Raw genomic sequence first — 15516 nt, forward strand, 5'->3', positions numbered from 1 at the left:
CCTGGGAACTGCTGCTTAGCAGATTCCGCTACCCACGTGGTCACCCGGGGCAACCACAAGGTCGACTCAAAAGACCAAAATAAATGTATAACGAATGCCAGGACCAAAGCTGCAATATATCTAATCATTCATTTTGAGGTTTAAACTTAAAAATGTTACATAAAAAAGTAACCTGCCAAAAACTGCAGTGGCGGCGGCGGGACGGGGGTGTGAACCCGAGGGGCAGTACTTCCGGGTCAGGTGGGCCGGCTGTCTTGACCTTCTTTGCGGCTCGGCCATTTTGTCCCAGTCAGTCCGGAGGCTGCGGCTGCAGAGGTACCGCTTGCGGAGTAACTGCAAAGATGCTGTCCGTGCGCGTTGCTGCGGCCGTGGTCCGCGCCCTCCCTCGGCGGGCCGGACTGGTGAGCACCGAGGGCCGGCATGGTGGAGGCGGCCGGGTGGGGCTGCAGGGTGGTGGTGCGCCGGCTCGGGCGCTCTTTCTGCAGGAGAGTGAGGGGCTGTGGCGGATGCCGCCATCTTGCACCCGTGGCTGCTCGGGCTGGACAGAGCAGGCGACATAGGGGCCGTTTTGCTCGCTACCTGCGCACAGTGAGGCAGAATGGTACAGGGCAGAGAGTGAACTCGATGGTGTCCAGAGAGAGGGCCTCAAGATTCCTGTCTTGGGCTGACAGCGGCCCGAGAAGGGGGGTCTTGGGTGAAGGTCAGGGCTTGGGCGCTAGCTCTCCGAGGCCTGTTCCGAATCGGTGAGGTTCCTGTCTTTCGATTCTTAGGGTCGCGTCCCGCTGAAGGTCAGAAAGCTGCTGTCAGCTCTTGTTGAAGCTAGTCAGGGGAGTCTGACATTGTCTGAAGGTCAGCAGGCCCAGCATTTCACCTCTGCCTGGAGCTTAGTTTAGAGGAAAGGAATAAATGAAGGTGGTTTTTGGAATACTTAAGTAGGCTTTCTCTTAGTGCTGAATACGAAACGACCGTGAAAACATCGTGCAGGTGCAAAGAACCATTTCATGTGGCCAGCACTGTGACAGCAGTGAAGCCGACCGTGAAAACATCGTGCAGGTGCAAAGAACCATTTCATGTGGCCAGCACTGTAACAGCAGTGAAGCTGGTTTCTAAATTGTCTCTCTGGCAGAGTGTGCTTTGTGGCACTTGGATGTGTTTAAAGAATTTGTCCTTGAGTTTTCCACCAGGTTTTGAGTAATTTTTAGTGATGGAGAATTCAAGTAAAAGAGAACAAGTTTGGAAAATGGCTGTAAGGGTTAATGCCCTTCGTTGTTTCCTTTGAAATTAATATGATTTCAGTGTACACGCATTGACACCGACACTTTTTTTTGTTTTAAAAGTAATCTCAATTTGAAAGGTGAAATAAACATGTTGGCTGTTTTGCTGCCTTAACAACCGCTGGTAGCATCTTGGTTTTCTGTTAACAAAAAAGCATTTTTAACGGTTTTCATCCAGCTCCTATGGAAGGTAGAGGCTTCAGAATTGACAGTGACCAGTCGTCGCAGTATTACAACTTGAAGGAAGGAGAAACTGAAGGAAGTTCCAGGTGGCTGCAGGATTTGTTGAGAGAGTAAAATAAGTCCACATGTCACAACTCTTGGTTTCTACTCTAACCCTAGCATTTATTCAGTTTTTGTTTGCTTTTTTTTTTTTTTTTTTTGAGATGGTGTCTCGCTCAGTCGCCCAGGCTGGATTGTAATGGCGTGATCTCCACCCACTGCAACCACTGCCTCTCGGGATCAAGGGATTCTCCCACCTCAGCCTCCCAGGTAGCTGGGATTACAGGCACCCGCCGTCGTGCCCTGCTACTTTTTGTAGTTTTTCGTAGAGACGGGGTTTCACCATGTTGGCTAGGCTGGTCTTGAACTCCTGACCACAGGTGATCCGCCCGCCTTGGCCTTCTAAAGTGCTGGGATTACAGGCGTGAACCGTCGTGCCCGGCCGCTTGTTTTTTTTTAAGTAAAATTGGAAATACTTTTGAGTTTTGCCCCTTGTAGGAAGCCGTTTATCTTAGAATTCCTGCAACTCAATTAAAATACATCTAAAGTTAAAATAATAAAAATTGGGTACGTTTAAAGGGAAGGACACTTATATTTTGGTAACAGTTGCTTTTTTTTTTTTTTTTTTTTTTGAGACGGAGCTTTGCTCTTGTCGCCCAGGCTGGAGTGCAATGGCACAGTCTTGGCTCACCACAACCTCCGCCTCCCAGGTTCAAGTGATTCTCCTGCCTCAGCTTCCTGAGTAGCTGGGATTAAAGGCATGTGCCACCATGCCCAGCTAATTTTGTATTTCTAGTAGAGAAGGGGTTTCTCCATGTTGGTCAGGCTGGTCTCCAACTCCCAACCTTAGGTAATCTGCCCGCCTTGGCCTCCCAAAGTGCTAGGATTACAGGCATGAGCCACCGATCCCCACCAACAGTTGCTTTTTAAAATACTGACTGCCAGGCAGGGCGCAGTGGCTCGCGTCTGTAATTCCAGCACTTTGGGAGGCCAAGGTGGGTGGATCACCTGAAGTCAGGAGTTCGAGATCAGCCTGGCCAACGTGGCGAAACCCTGTCTCTACTAAAAATAGAAAAATTAGCCGGGCATGGTGGTGGTCACCTGTAGTCCCAGCTACTCAGGAGGCTGAGGCACGAGAATCAGTTGAACCTGGGAGGTGGAGGTTGCAGTGAGCCATGATCGTGCCACAGCACTCCAGCTTGGGTGACAGAATGAGACTCCATCTCAGAAGGAAAAAAAAATTGTGTGTGTGTGTGTGTGTGTGTGTGTGTGTGTGTGTGTGTGTATTTTACTGCCCAGTCTGGGCAATATGGTGAAATCCTGTCTCTACAAAAAAAATAAGTACAAAAATTAGCCTGACCAGGTGGTGCACTTCTGTGGTCCCACCTACTGGGGAGGCTGAGGTGGGAGGATCACCTGAGCCCAGGAAGTCGAGGCTGTAGTGGGCTGTGGTTGAGCCACTGCACTCCGGCCTGGGTGACAGAGTGAGACCCTGTCCCAAAAAAGAAAAAAAATAAGCCAGGTGCAGTGCTCACGCCTGTAATTCCAGCATTTGGGGAGGCCAAGGCGGGTGGGTCACTTGAGGTCAGGAATTCGAGACCAGCCTGGCCAGCATGGTGAAACCCCGTCTCTACCAAAAATATAAAAAATTAACCTGGTGGAGGTGGTGCGCCCCTGTAGTCCCAGCTACTCAGGAGGCTGAGAATCGCTTGAGACCAGGAGGTGGAGGATGCAGTGAGCCGTCTCAAAAAATCAATAATAATAAAGTACAGACTGCATTTTAAAAATATGCGAGTGTTTACTGTGTACTAGGAGCTGTATAAAAGGTTTTCACGTATATCAAAAGCTACTTTCCCATTTGACGTTTTAAACAAAATGCTTTATATGTAATTAGTATTTTCATCAGTACTTTGATCACACTAAGCTGGCCTTTGTTTAAGCTTGTCAGTTTTATAAAGGCTTTGTTAAAAATCAAATTTTTAAGAATACTTTTGCACTAGGTCTCCAGAAATGCTTTGGGTTCATCTTTCATTGCTGCAAGGAACCTCCATGCCTCTAACACTCATCTTCAGAAGACTGGTAAGTTATTATTTCTCAGTCTACACTGCACTTACTAGATGAAGAGATAAATTATCACACTAGATGAAGATATAAATTATATACATGATATAACTGTGGTGAGTTGTTTTTCATTTGTTAGGTTTTTTTTTTTTTTGAGACAGAGTCTCGCTGTCCCCCAGGCTGGAGTGCAGTGGCGCGATCTCGGCTCACTGCAGGCTCCGCCCCCGGGGTTCAGGCCATTCTCCTGCGTCAGCCTCCCGAGTAGCTGGGACTACAGGCACCCGCCACCTCGCCCGGCTAATTTTTTGTATTTTTAGTAGAGACGGGGTTTCACTGTGTTAGCCAGGATGGTCTCGATCTCCTGACCTCGTGATCCGCCCACCTGCCTCGGCCTCCCAAAGTGCTGGGATTACAGGCATGAGCCACTGTGCCTGGCCATTTGTTAGTTTTTTCTCTAGTTTGTATAGACTGTCAGGTTCTTAAACCATAATGTTGCCATTTAGCCCTGTCATGGTTCTCTTGTTATAGTCAAATGAACTACTGTTACATATTTTTCTTTTGATATTAGTATGGCTTCTTTGTTCTGATAATGGCCCTTGGGTAGAAACAGAAAGAACATATACTAGGTAATGGAATCTTTCTGACCTCTGGAAGACTTCTTTTTTCCTTTTATAAAAAGCATTAGAAAAAATGTAAGTTCTTATTGATAGATTTTCTTATTCTTTTATTCTTTTTTTTTTTTTTGAGACAGAATCTTGCTCTGTCGCCAGGCTAGAGTGCAATGGCGAGATCTCGGCTCACTGCAACCTCCACCTTCTGAGTTCAAGCAATTCCACTGCCTCAGCCTCCTGGCTAGCTGGGACTACAGGCATGCACCACCACACCCGGCTAATTTTTTGTATTTTAGTAGAGACGAGGTTTCACCATGTTGGCCAGGATGGTCTCGATCTCCTGACCTCGTGATCTGACTGTCTCGGCCTCCCAAAGTGCTGGGATTAAAGGCGTGAGCCACTGTGCTCATCCACTGATAGGTTTTATTTTTCAAAGGCAGTAGCTACTAGATATTTGGCAGTCTGTGAACTTGTACATTACAGATGCGGTAGAGAAGTGGGGAGGTGAGCATAGGAAGACACTATAAGTTGGGGAATTTCTTTGGAGATGAGTATTTCGACTTTTAAAATAAAGGTTAAATATATATGTGTGTGAGAGTGTGTGTGTGTGTATATATGTATATGTGTATGTGTACACACATACCCACACATTCAGTATATATGTTTTTTCTTTTCTTTCTTTTTTTTTTTTTTTTTGAGATGGAGTTTTGCTCTTGTTGCCCAGGCTGGAGTGCAGTGGCACTATCTGGGCTCACTGCAGCCTCTGCCTCCCAGGTTCAAGTGATTCTCCTGCCTCAGCCTCCCGAGTAGCTGGGATTACAGGTGCCCACCACCACACCCAGCTAATTTTTGTATTTTTAGTAGAGAAGGGGTTTCACCACATTAGCCAGGCTGGTCTCGAACTCCTGACCTCAGGTGATCCACCTCCCTTGGCCTCCCAAAGTGGTGGGATTACAGGCATGAGGCACTGTGCGCGGCCTCCTTTTTTTTTTTTTGAGACTGTGTTGCCCAGGCTGGAGTGCAGTTGTGCCATCTCAGCTCACTGCAACCTCCACCTCCCAGGTTGAAATGATTCTCCTGCGTCAGCTTCCCTAGTGGCTGGGATTACAGGCACGCACCACCACACCCAGCTAATTTTTGTATTTTTAGTAGAGATAGAGTTTCGCCATGTTGGCCTGGCTGGTCTCAAAGCCCTGACCTCAGGGGATCCGTCTATCTTGGCCTCCCAAACTGCTGGGATGTTTTTTTATTTTGTTTTGTTTTGTTTTTTGAGACAAAGATTTTCACTCTGTTGCCCAACTGGGGTGCAGTAGCGTAGTCTTGGCTCACTGGACCTTCCACCACCTGGGTTCAAGTAATTCTCTCCTGCGTCAGCCTCCTGAGTAGCTGGTATTATAAGCATGCATCACCACAGCTGGCTAATTATTATTTTTTTTTCTTAGTAGAGATGGGATTTTGCTGTGTTGGCCAGGTTGGTCCGAACTCTTGGCCTCAAGTGGTCCGCCCGCCTCCCAAAGTGCTGTTATTACTGGTGTGAGCCACTGCACCCAACCCCTGTATGCTAAGATGAAGAATACCACCTATACTACCCTGTGTGCCTTGAAAGAGAAAGACACTTACACTTTGTTAACAGTTGATTTTTATTTTTTATTTTATTTTTTTTTATTTTTATTTTTATTTTTTTTTTTTGAGACGGAGTCTCGCTCTGTCACCCAGGCTGGAGTGCAGTGGCGCGATCTCGGCTCACTGCAAGCTCCGCCTCCCGGGTTCACGCCATTCTCCTGCCTCAGCCTCTCCGAGTAGCTGGGACTACAGGCGCCCGCCACCACGCCCGGCTAATTTTTTGTATTTTTGATAGAGACGGGGTTTCACCGTGGTCTCGATCTCGTGACCTCGTGATCCGCCCGCCTCGGCCTCCCAAAGTGCTGGGATTACAAGCGTGAGCCACCGCGCCTGGCCGATTTTTATTTTTATTTAGAGTCTTGCTCTGTCTCCAGCCTGGAGTGCAGTGGGGCTGTCTCAGCTCACTGCAACCTCCTTCTCCCAGGTTCAAGTGATTCTCGTGCCTCAGCCACCCAAGTAGCTGGGATTACAGGCATGCACCACCATGCCCGGCAAATTTTTGTGTTTTTAGTAGAGATGGGGGTTTCACCATGTTGCCCAGGCTGGCCTCGAACTCCTGTCCCCAAGTAATTCACCCCCTTTGGCATCCAAAAGTGCTGGTTTTACAGGCATAATCTACCGCGCCTGGCCAACAGTTGGTTTTTAAAATATGTTTTAATTGAATTTAGCCAAAAATTGAGGTTTTAACATAGTTACAGATTCCTTAGAAATTAAAGGAGAACATTTATTTTAAGGGTTTTACTTAATTTGATTAGCTTTTTGTCTGGTTTACATTTGTTTTGTGAAGATTTTTTTTTCCTTAATCACTTGGTTTTATTTTCATAGCTTTTAAAAATAGAATCTCGTGTTACATTGTAGAATATATATCTATATAAATTTTTTTTTTGTGTGTGATAGTCTCACTCTGTCACCTGTGCTGGAGTGCAGTGACACAATCTCGGCTTACCGTGACCTCCACCTCCCAGGTTCAAGCATTTCTCCTGTCTCAGCCTGAGTAGCTGGGACTACAGGCATGCCCATGCCCAGCTAATTTTTTTTTTCTTATTTTCAGTGGTGACGGGGTTTCACCATGTTGGCCAGGCTGGTCTCGAACTCCTGACCTCAAGTGATCTGCCTGCCTCAGCCTCCTAAAGTGCTAGCATTACCACTGTGGCTAGCATGAGCCACTGTGCTGGGTCTGTAGAATATATTTTGATTATTATGATCGCAAAACTAGTTTTTTGTTGTTGAGAAATGGGCTTTGAAAAGATTTGAGGACCAGATTATTATTATTATTATTATTATTATTATTTTGAGACGGAGTTTTCACCCTTCTTGCTCAGGCTTGAGTGCAATGGTGCGATTTCAGCTCACCGCAACCTCCGCCTCCTGGGTTCAAGCAATTCTTCTGCCTCAGCCTCTGCCTCCCGAGTAGCTGGGATTACAGGCATGTGCCACCATGCCCAGCTAATTTTGTATTTTTAGTAGAGACAGGGTTCTCCATGTTGATCAGGCTGGTCTCAAACTCCTGACCTCAGGTGATCTGCCCGCCTCAGCCTCCCAGAGTGCTAGGATTACAGGTGTGAGCCACCGTGCCTGGCCCAGATTATTTTTTTAATTGAATTGAATTGTCTTCCATAGGGACTGCTGAGATGTCCTCTATTCTTGAAGAGCGTATTCTTGGCGCTGATACCTCCGTTGACCTTGAAGAAACTGGGCGTGTCTTAAGTATTGGCGATGGTATTGCCCGCGTACATGGGCTGAGGAATGTTCAAGCAGAAGAAATGGTAGAGTTTTCTTCAGGCTTAAAGGTAAATCATAAAATAAGATTTTGGTGTTTTAGGATCTAAGTCTTCTCAGTTATTCATTCAGCGATTCAAAGATTGTATCAGATTTTTAAAAAACTGTCTCAATTTGCCTCAGATTTTTTTCTTGTTATTATCATAGATTGTAAAGAGAATAAACTTAAGGGTTTGAATTAGCCAGGTTTTTTTACTCTAGGGACTGATTTATACATAACTTGTAGCCACTGGCTCCAAAATATAAAATTGAGTAAACTTTCACCCCAAATCCAAGAAGTTCAAGTCTGTTCTATCTTGCTGTTAAGCTTATTTTATACAAAAGCAAAGCATTTGATAACTTCAACAAAATTTTTCTGGTGGAAATTGGAAGTCCATGACTTTGTATTTCTAGTGAGTAGACCTCTTGTTCAAAGGTGAGCTTTGGTGTAGCTATGAGAAGCTCTCTAATGATGTAAGTCTACTTTGTATTGGGTTGAGCCTCATCTGTCAGGGTATGAGAAATAAGTTGTAGGAGTTAGGGAAAGCAGAGGATGGCATCTGGATAAACTGGAGAGAGTAGAACTGTCTAGTAGGCACACAGATAGGGGAAAAGATAGTCTTGATACTCTTGCTCATGTCTACTATGGAAAAAGAGCCACTTGATGTGGAAGACTAATTACAGAGCCCAAAGTTATCATTAGCTGTAAGACACTGGCCAATTTAGCATCTTCAGTATACAGTATTTCTCTTTGAAAGGTGAGGTCAAAACAGATTAATTCTGAGTTCCCCTTTTAGCTTTTAAAATCGAAGTGTCTAGAACAGTGCTGTCCAATAGTATTGGAAATACATAGTATTCTGCAGTGATGAGAATACATATGTGCTGTTTAACGTGGTACTTACTATACTATCACTATTAATCATGTAAAATGTGGCTAGTGTGACAGGAACTGAATTTTTAATCTTTTAAATTTGACAAATTTAAATAGCCACATGTGGTTAGTGGATGCTGTATTGAACATGAGAGATGTAGGTTAAAGTTTTTGGATCTGTAATGATATTTCATGATACTCCAAGTACTTCTCCAGAGTTTTCATTACTGACCAGACTATTCCTGGAATAGCCTTTTTGCTTCAGACATGATTTAAGGATCTAAAATATAGTTGTAATGATGAGAGGTGATTTGGTGCTGTTACGTTATGAAAATTTGTATTCGATTGGTTACAGTTAGGTAGCTTTTAATTTCACTTTCTACTAACTCGAAGAGTACAGGTTTTGAATAAATTTTGAAACTGTTTATGGAGCTTCTCACACATAAATAAGATGATAATCAAATTTGTCTGAAGATTTCCATTTGGCCTTCATCACTTTATTTCATACTGATCACCCAGCCCAAGAGTCATTGCCAAAGAAAATGCAGTGGAAAAACGCTTATTAACCTGTCCAATTTCTTTGCTTTTGTAATAGTTATTTGAGGATATGATAGTGAGCATATTAGGCTTATCAATGTGCTGTCCTAAGATTATTCAAGGGAACATGTAGCTATGTTAAAAGTCTTAATCAGAGAGGGTTGTTTGTTAGTTGGAAAAGTACTCAAGAATAAACCAGGTGAAAAGGACAATACTGCTTTTCCTCCTATTTTCTTATGTAGTATTGGTGTATGGAGAGGAGTGCCCATTCAGCTTCATTGATGTTCAGTTGTGTCTTTTGTGCAGGGTATGTCCTTGAACTTGGAACCTGACAATGTTGGTGTTGTCGTGTTTGGAAATGATAAACTAATTAAGGAAGGAGATATAGTGAAGAGGACAGGAGCCATTGTGGACGTTCCAGTTGGTGAGGAGCTGTTGGGTCGTGTAGTTGATGCCCTTGGTAATGCTATTGATGGAAAGGTAGGTTTAATGTTCATTAGATATAGTTGCAGCTTCCAACAAACATCGAAACTGATTATGCTTAGGGTTTTTCTTTTTATTTTTTTAACAGGGTCCAATTGGTTCCAAGACCCGTAGGCGAGTTGGTCTGAAAGCCCCCGGTATCATTCCTCGAATTTCAGTGCGGGAACCAATGCAGACTGGCATTAAGGCTGTGGATAGCTTGGTGCCAATTGGTCGTGGTCAGCGTGAGCTGATTATTGGTGACCGACAGACTGGGTAAAGACTCAAAAGCATATTAAAAGTTCTAACTAAAATTTGCTCAATGGAAGGATTACTTTTTAGTCTTGGAATGGTAAATGGTAATGGGGACATTAGAATCTAATACGAGGATTAATAGTAAAATTTTAGCTGGGAAGTGAAGGGGGCCAGCCCCTCCGCACCTGTGGGTATTTCTTGTCAAGTGGGACAAGCTAGCTCAGTCAGTAGAGCATGGGACTCTTAATCCCAGAGTCGTGGGTTTGAGCCCCATGTTGGGCGCCAGATGAAGGGGGCCAGCCCCTCCACACCTGTGGGTATTTCTCGTCAGGTGGGTTGAGAGACTGAGAAAAGAAATAAGACACAGAGACAAAGTATAGAGAAAGAACAGTGGGCCCAGGGGACTGGTGCTCAGCATATAGAGGACCCACGCTGGCACTGGTCTCTGAGTTCCCTCAGTATTTATTGATCACTATCTCTGCTATCTCGGTGAGGGGGATGTGGCAGGACTATAGGGTAATGGTGGGGAGAGGGTTAGCAGGAAAACGTGAGCAAAGGTCTCTGTGTCATAAATAAGTTTAAGGAAAGGTGCTGTGCCTTGATGTGCATGTAGGCCAGATTTATGTTTGACTTTACACAAACATCTCAGTGCAGTAAAGAACAGTATTGCCGCCAGCATGTCTCACCTCCAGCCGTAAAGTGGTTTTCTCCTATCTCAGTAAATAGAATGTACAATCGGGTTTTACATCAAGACATTCCATTCCCAGGGACGAGCAGGAGACAGATGCCTTCCTCTTATCTCAACTGCAAAGAGGCTTTCCTCTTTCACTAATCCTCCTCAGCACAGACCCTTTACAGGTATCTGGCTGGGGGACAGTCAGATCTTTCCCTTCCCATGAGGCCATGTCTCAGGCTATCTCAGTGGGGAGAAACCTTGGACAATACCCAGGCTTTCTTGGACAGAGGGACCTGCGGCCTTCCACAGTGCATTATGTCCCTAGGTACTCGAGACTGGAGAATGGTGATGACTTTTACAAAGTATACTGCCTGCAAACACATTTTTACCAAAGCATATCCTGCACAGCCCTAAATCCATTAAACCTTAAGTCAACACAGCGCGTGTTTCTGCGAGCACAGGGTTGGGGCTATGGTTACAAATTAACAGCATCTCAAGGCAGAAGAATTTTTCTTAGTACAGAACAAAATGGAGTTTTTTATGTCTTCTTTCTGCATAGACACAGTAACAGTCTGATCTCTTCCCCCACAGGGAAGTCCTTTTAAGTTTAGAAAGATTTATATTTACTTTTTCTTTTTAAAGGAAAACTTCAATTGCTATTGACACAATCATTAACCAGAAACGTTTCAATGATGGATCTGATGAAAAGAAGAAGCTGTACTGTATTTATGTTGCTATTGGTCAAAAGAGGTCCACTGTTGCCCAGTTGGTGAAGAGACTCACAGATGCAGGTATTAAAAGAAATTTAGTCCCATTGCTATTATCTTAAGTCCAGTTGCTGCTGATTGTAGAATAGCTTCTACTTAATGAAGGCGTATTGTAATTCCTAATGAGCTGAACTTTTTAATACAAATCAGTAAGTAAAATAATGTAAAACAGTAATACATTTAAAGGTTTTGTTGGTTTCTTTAAAGTGGAAGCTGTTTGATTCTGATTAACTCTTTTTTTGTTGTTTGAGACGGAGTTTCACTTTTGTTGCCCAGGCTGGAGTGCGATGGCACGATCTCAGCTCACTGCAACCTCTGCCTCCCAGGTTCAAGCAATTCTCCTGTCTCAGCCTCCCGAGTAGCTGGGATTACAGATGTATGCCACCACTTCTGGCTAATTTTTGTATTTTTAGTAGAGACAAAGTTTCCTCATATTGGTCAGGCTGGTCTCGAACTCCTGACCTCAGGTGATCACCCGCCTAGGCCTCCCAAAGTGCTGGGATTACAGGCATGAGCCACCGCGACCGGCCTGATTAACTCTTAATGTAAATATTTTTAGCACTTGGGTAATTTTTATAGTAGCCTCCAATTTAAAATCACAATACTGATAAAATCGTAAAACATAAAATGTATTTTCTCAGATGCCATGAAGTACACCATTGTGGTGTCGGCTACAGCCTCGGATGCTGCCCCACTTCAGTACCTGGCTCCTTACTCTGGCTGTTCCATGGGAGAGTATTTTAGAGACAATGGGAAACATGCCTTGATCATCTATGACGACTTATCCAAACAGGTCAAAGGAAATATATTTTTAGAATCCATTTATTTGTACTGAAGTAAAAGTTCACAGTATGCAACTTCTATTTAATAGGTTAACTTCACAAACCTATTCTATACCATAGGCTGTTGCTTACCGTCAGATGTCTCTGTTGCTCCGCCGACCCCCTGGTCGTGAGGCCTATCCTGGTGATGTGTTCTACTTACACTCTCGGTTGCTGGAGAGAGCAGCCAAAATGAATGATGCTTTTGGTGGTGGCTCTTTGACTGCTTTGCCAGTCATAGAAACACAGGCTGGTGATGTGTCTGCTTACATTCCAACAAATGTCATTTCCATCACTGATGGACAGGTATTATTTTAATGATTAAATGTAAAAAGAAGATTTGGATAATTCTAAGGCATTGGTTGAGACTAATGGTATATTGACTGATATGCTAAATGCATTTTATTTTTTATTATGGAAAATTTCAAATACATAGAAAAGTTAGGAGAATGGCATAGTGAAACTCCATGTATTTGTCACCCAGTTATTTCATAGAGTAGTGTGTTTCATTCTAGTTTCATTTTTAACCACTACTGTTCTCCCTTCTAGATAATTTTGAATCGAATAGAAATTATATCACTTCATTTGTGTATATTTCAGTATAAATATGTTGTCTATTATGTTTTTTTCTCATCTCATGCACATCTCCTAATTGCAGCAATAAAATATACAGGTCAGTTCAGGTCCTGAAAGATTTGGGATACTGATGCTTTGCATTGTTAGGTTTTGAGTTTCAGCTTTTTGGCATAATGACTTAAATTTGAAGATAGTTGATTTCTTACTTTAAGCTTGCTAGCATGCGTATTTCCCTACGTTATAGATCTTCTTGGAAACAGAATTGTTCTACAAAGGTATCCGCCCTGCAATTAACGTTGGTCTGTCTGTGTCTCGTGTGGGATCCGCTGCCCAAACCAGGGCTATGAAGCAGGTAATTTTGCATCACTTTGGCAGTAAGGGGGCTATCATTAGATTAGTATCTTAAGGTATTAATATATTAACTATGTTTGTGTAGTGCTCTGTGTCACTGAGTTACAGTACAGTAATTTGTGTATTTCAGGTAGCAGGTACCATGAAGCTGGAATTGGCTCAGTATCGTGAGGTTGCTGCTTTTGCCCAGTTCGGTTCTGACCTCGATGCTGCCACTCAACAACTTTTGAGTCGTGGCGTGCGTCTAACTGAGTTGCTGAAGCAAGGACAGTATTGTGAGTTGTTCTTTTCTTCATTTGGTCAGGTTGCTATTGTGTATCAAGGTCTTCCCAGGCCTACAAAGCTACATCATATATCATGGCCTGTACTATGTGTTGTTATCTGTTATCTTTCATCAAAGGCACTTTTACTTAAACTACATTTGTTTTTTGATTTTTGGTTTTTCTTTTTTTTTTTTGAGACGAAGTTTCATTCTTGTGGCCTAGGCTGAAGTGCAGTGGCGCGACCTTGGCTCACTGCAACCTCCACCTCCCGGATTCACGCGATTCTCCTGCCTCAGCCTCCTGAGTAGCTTGGATTACAGGCGTGAGCCACCATGCCCAGCTAATTTTTGTATTTTTAGTAGAGACAGGGTTTCACCATGTTGGCCAGGCTGGTCTCGAACTCCTGACCTCAGGCAATCCACCCTGCCTCAGCCTCCCAAAGTGCTGGGATTACAGGCGTGAGCCACCATGCCTGGCCCTGTATTTTGTTTTTTAAAGAGAGACAGTGTCTTGCTGTGTCACCCAGGCTGGAGTGCAGTGGTGCCATCATAGCTCACTGCAGTCTTGAACTCCTGGGCTCAAGCAGTCCTGCAGCCTTAGCTTCCTGAGTAGCTAGGACTATGGGCATGCACTACCATGCCTGGTTAATTTTTTTATATTTTGTAGAGACAAGGTCTCACTATGTTGCCCAGGCTGGTCTTGAACTCCTGGCCTTATGCCATCTTCCCACCTCTCAAAGTGCTGGTATTATAGGCGTGAGCCACCATGTCCGGCCCCAAACTACCTTTTTTTTTTCTTTTTTTTTTTAATACAGAGTCTCCTGTCACTCAGGCTGGAGTATATTTTTAGTAGAAATGGTAAAACCTCTACCATTTTGGCCAGGCTGGTCTCGAACTCCTGACCTTAAGTGGTCCACCCACCTCAGAGTCCTAAAGTGCTAGGATTACAGGTGTGAGTTACCGCACCCGGCCCAAACTACATTTCTTATTATCATTTGAATGTAAATGATAGGGGCTTCACAACCAGGAAAACTTAAGTATATTTAATGTCTTCCTTTCAGGAATTAAGGCCCGTTAGAGTCCCCTCCCCCACTTGGCTATATGAGGATGTGTAATTTGGCAGATTTAAAAGAAAGTTAATATGTTTTTATTTTGTCAAGTGATTTCAGCAAAATATTTATACTCAAAACAGTATTAACACTGTCAGATTATAAACAGTGCTTATGGACTATACTGAAAGATTATATCTCAAGCCTTGAAAATACAAGAAATAACTGTTTTCTGTCGGAGGAGGGAGGAAGGATTATTAGGTAGAGTTCTAGGTCACTGAGATTGTGAAGAATAGATAATTTACAGGGACATGTTAGGAATTGGAGAAAAAGTAAGTTTTCCTGACCTTAGTAACATGGCATTCATTTCTTTGAGCAACTCACTTGGCATTCTTTTTGTATCTTTTCAGCTCCCATGGCTATTGAAGAACAAGTGGCTGTTATCTATGCGGGTGTAAGGGGGTATCTTGATAAACTGGAGCCCAGCAAGATTACAAAGTTTGAGAATGCTTTCTTGTCTCATGTCGTCAGCCAGCACCAAGCCTTGTTGGGCACTATCAGGTATGAATGCAATTGTTGGCATCTTTTTGTAAAGTTATGTTTAAGATATGAAGTTAAAATTATTTTCAAATCTGTAGTTAGGCTAGTCATTAAAATTTTTTCCAGGTCAGAACTTAAGACCTTTTATTTCCAAATAGGGCTGATGGAAAGATCTCAGAACAATCAGATGCAAAGCTGAAAGAGATTGTAACAAACTTCTTGGCTGGATTTGAAGCTTAAACTCCTGTGGATTCACATCAAATACCAGTTCAGTTTTGTCATTGTTCTAGTAAATTAGTTCCATTTGTAAAAGGGTTACTCTCATACTCCTTGTGTACAGAAATCACATGAAAAATAAAGGTTCCATAATGCATAGTTTTCTGTCATTTGTGTTATTCTTTAAAACCAAGATCAAATTGAGAAATTGGTAAGCATGCTTCTTGATCTATTTTACTTGAATATTGGTACAGTCAGCTGGGCTAGATAATTCAAGGCTGAGCTCTTTGTAATTTTTTTTTTTTTTTTTTTTGAGATGGATTCTCACTCTGTCACTGAGGCTGGAGTGCAGTGGCACCCTGTCAGCCCACTGCAACCTCCGTCTCCCGGGTTCAAGCAATTTTCTTGCCTCAGCCTCCCGAGTAGCTGGGATTACAGGTGCCCACCACCACGCCTGTCTAGTTTTTTAGTATTTTTAGTAGAGACGGGGTTTCACCATGTTGGCCAGGCCGGTCTCGAACTCCTGACCTCAGGTGATCCACCTGCCTTGGCCTCCCACAGTGCTGGGATTACGGTGTGAGCCA

General features: G+C 43.5%; 1 protein-coding gene across 1 annotated transcript; it reads left to right on the forward strand.

Annotated features, from left to right (window-relative positions):
- The first annotated feature begins 271 nt into the window (after positions 1 to 271).
- On the forward strand, positions 272 to 15091 carry ATP5F1A (ATP synthase F1 subunit alpha). Its single transcript, XM_032152407.2, has 12 exons — positions 272 to 401; positions 3497 to 3575; positions 7412 to 7581; positions 9264 to 9437; positions 9529 to 9695; positions 10993 to 11141; positions 11759 to 11910; positions 12020 to 12244; positions 12759 to 12866; positions 12996 to 13140; positions 14587 to 14737; positions 14875 to 15091. The coding sequence occupies exons 1-12, from the start codon at positions 342 to 344 to the stop codon at positions 14954 to 14956; spliced, it is 1662 nt and encodes a 553-aa protein (XP_032008298.1). The 5' UTR covers positions 272 to 341; the 3' UTR covers positions 14957 to 15091.
- Positions 15092 to 15516: the final 425 nt, after the last annotated feature.

Source organism: Hylobates moloch, unplaced genomic scaffold (assembly GCF_009828535.3).
Source record: "Hylobates moloch isolate HMO894 unplaced genomic scaffold, HMol_V3 SCAFFOLD_5, whole genome shotgun sequence".
Taxonomy (NCBI): Eukaryota; Metazoa; Chordata; class Mammalia; order Primates; family Hylobatidae; genus Hylobates; species Hylobates moloch.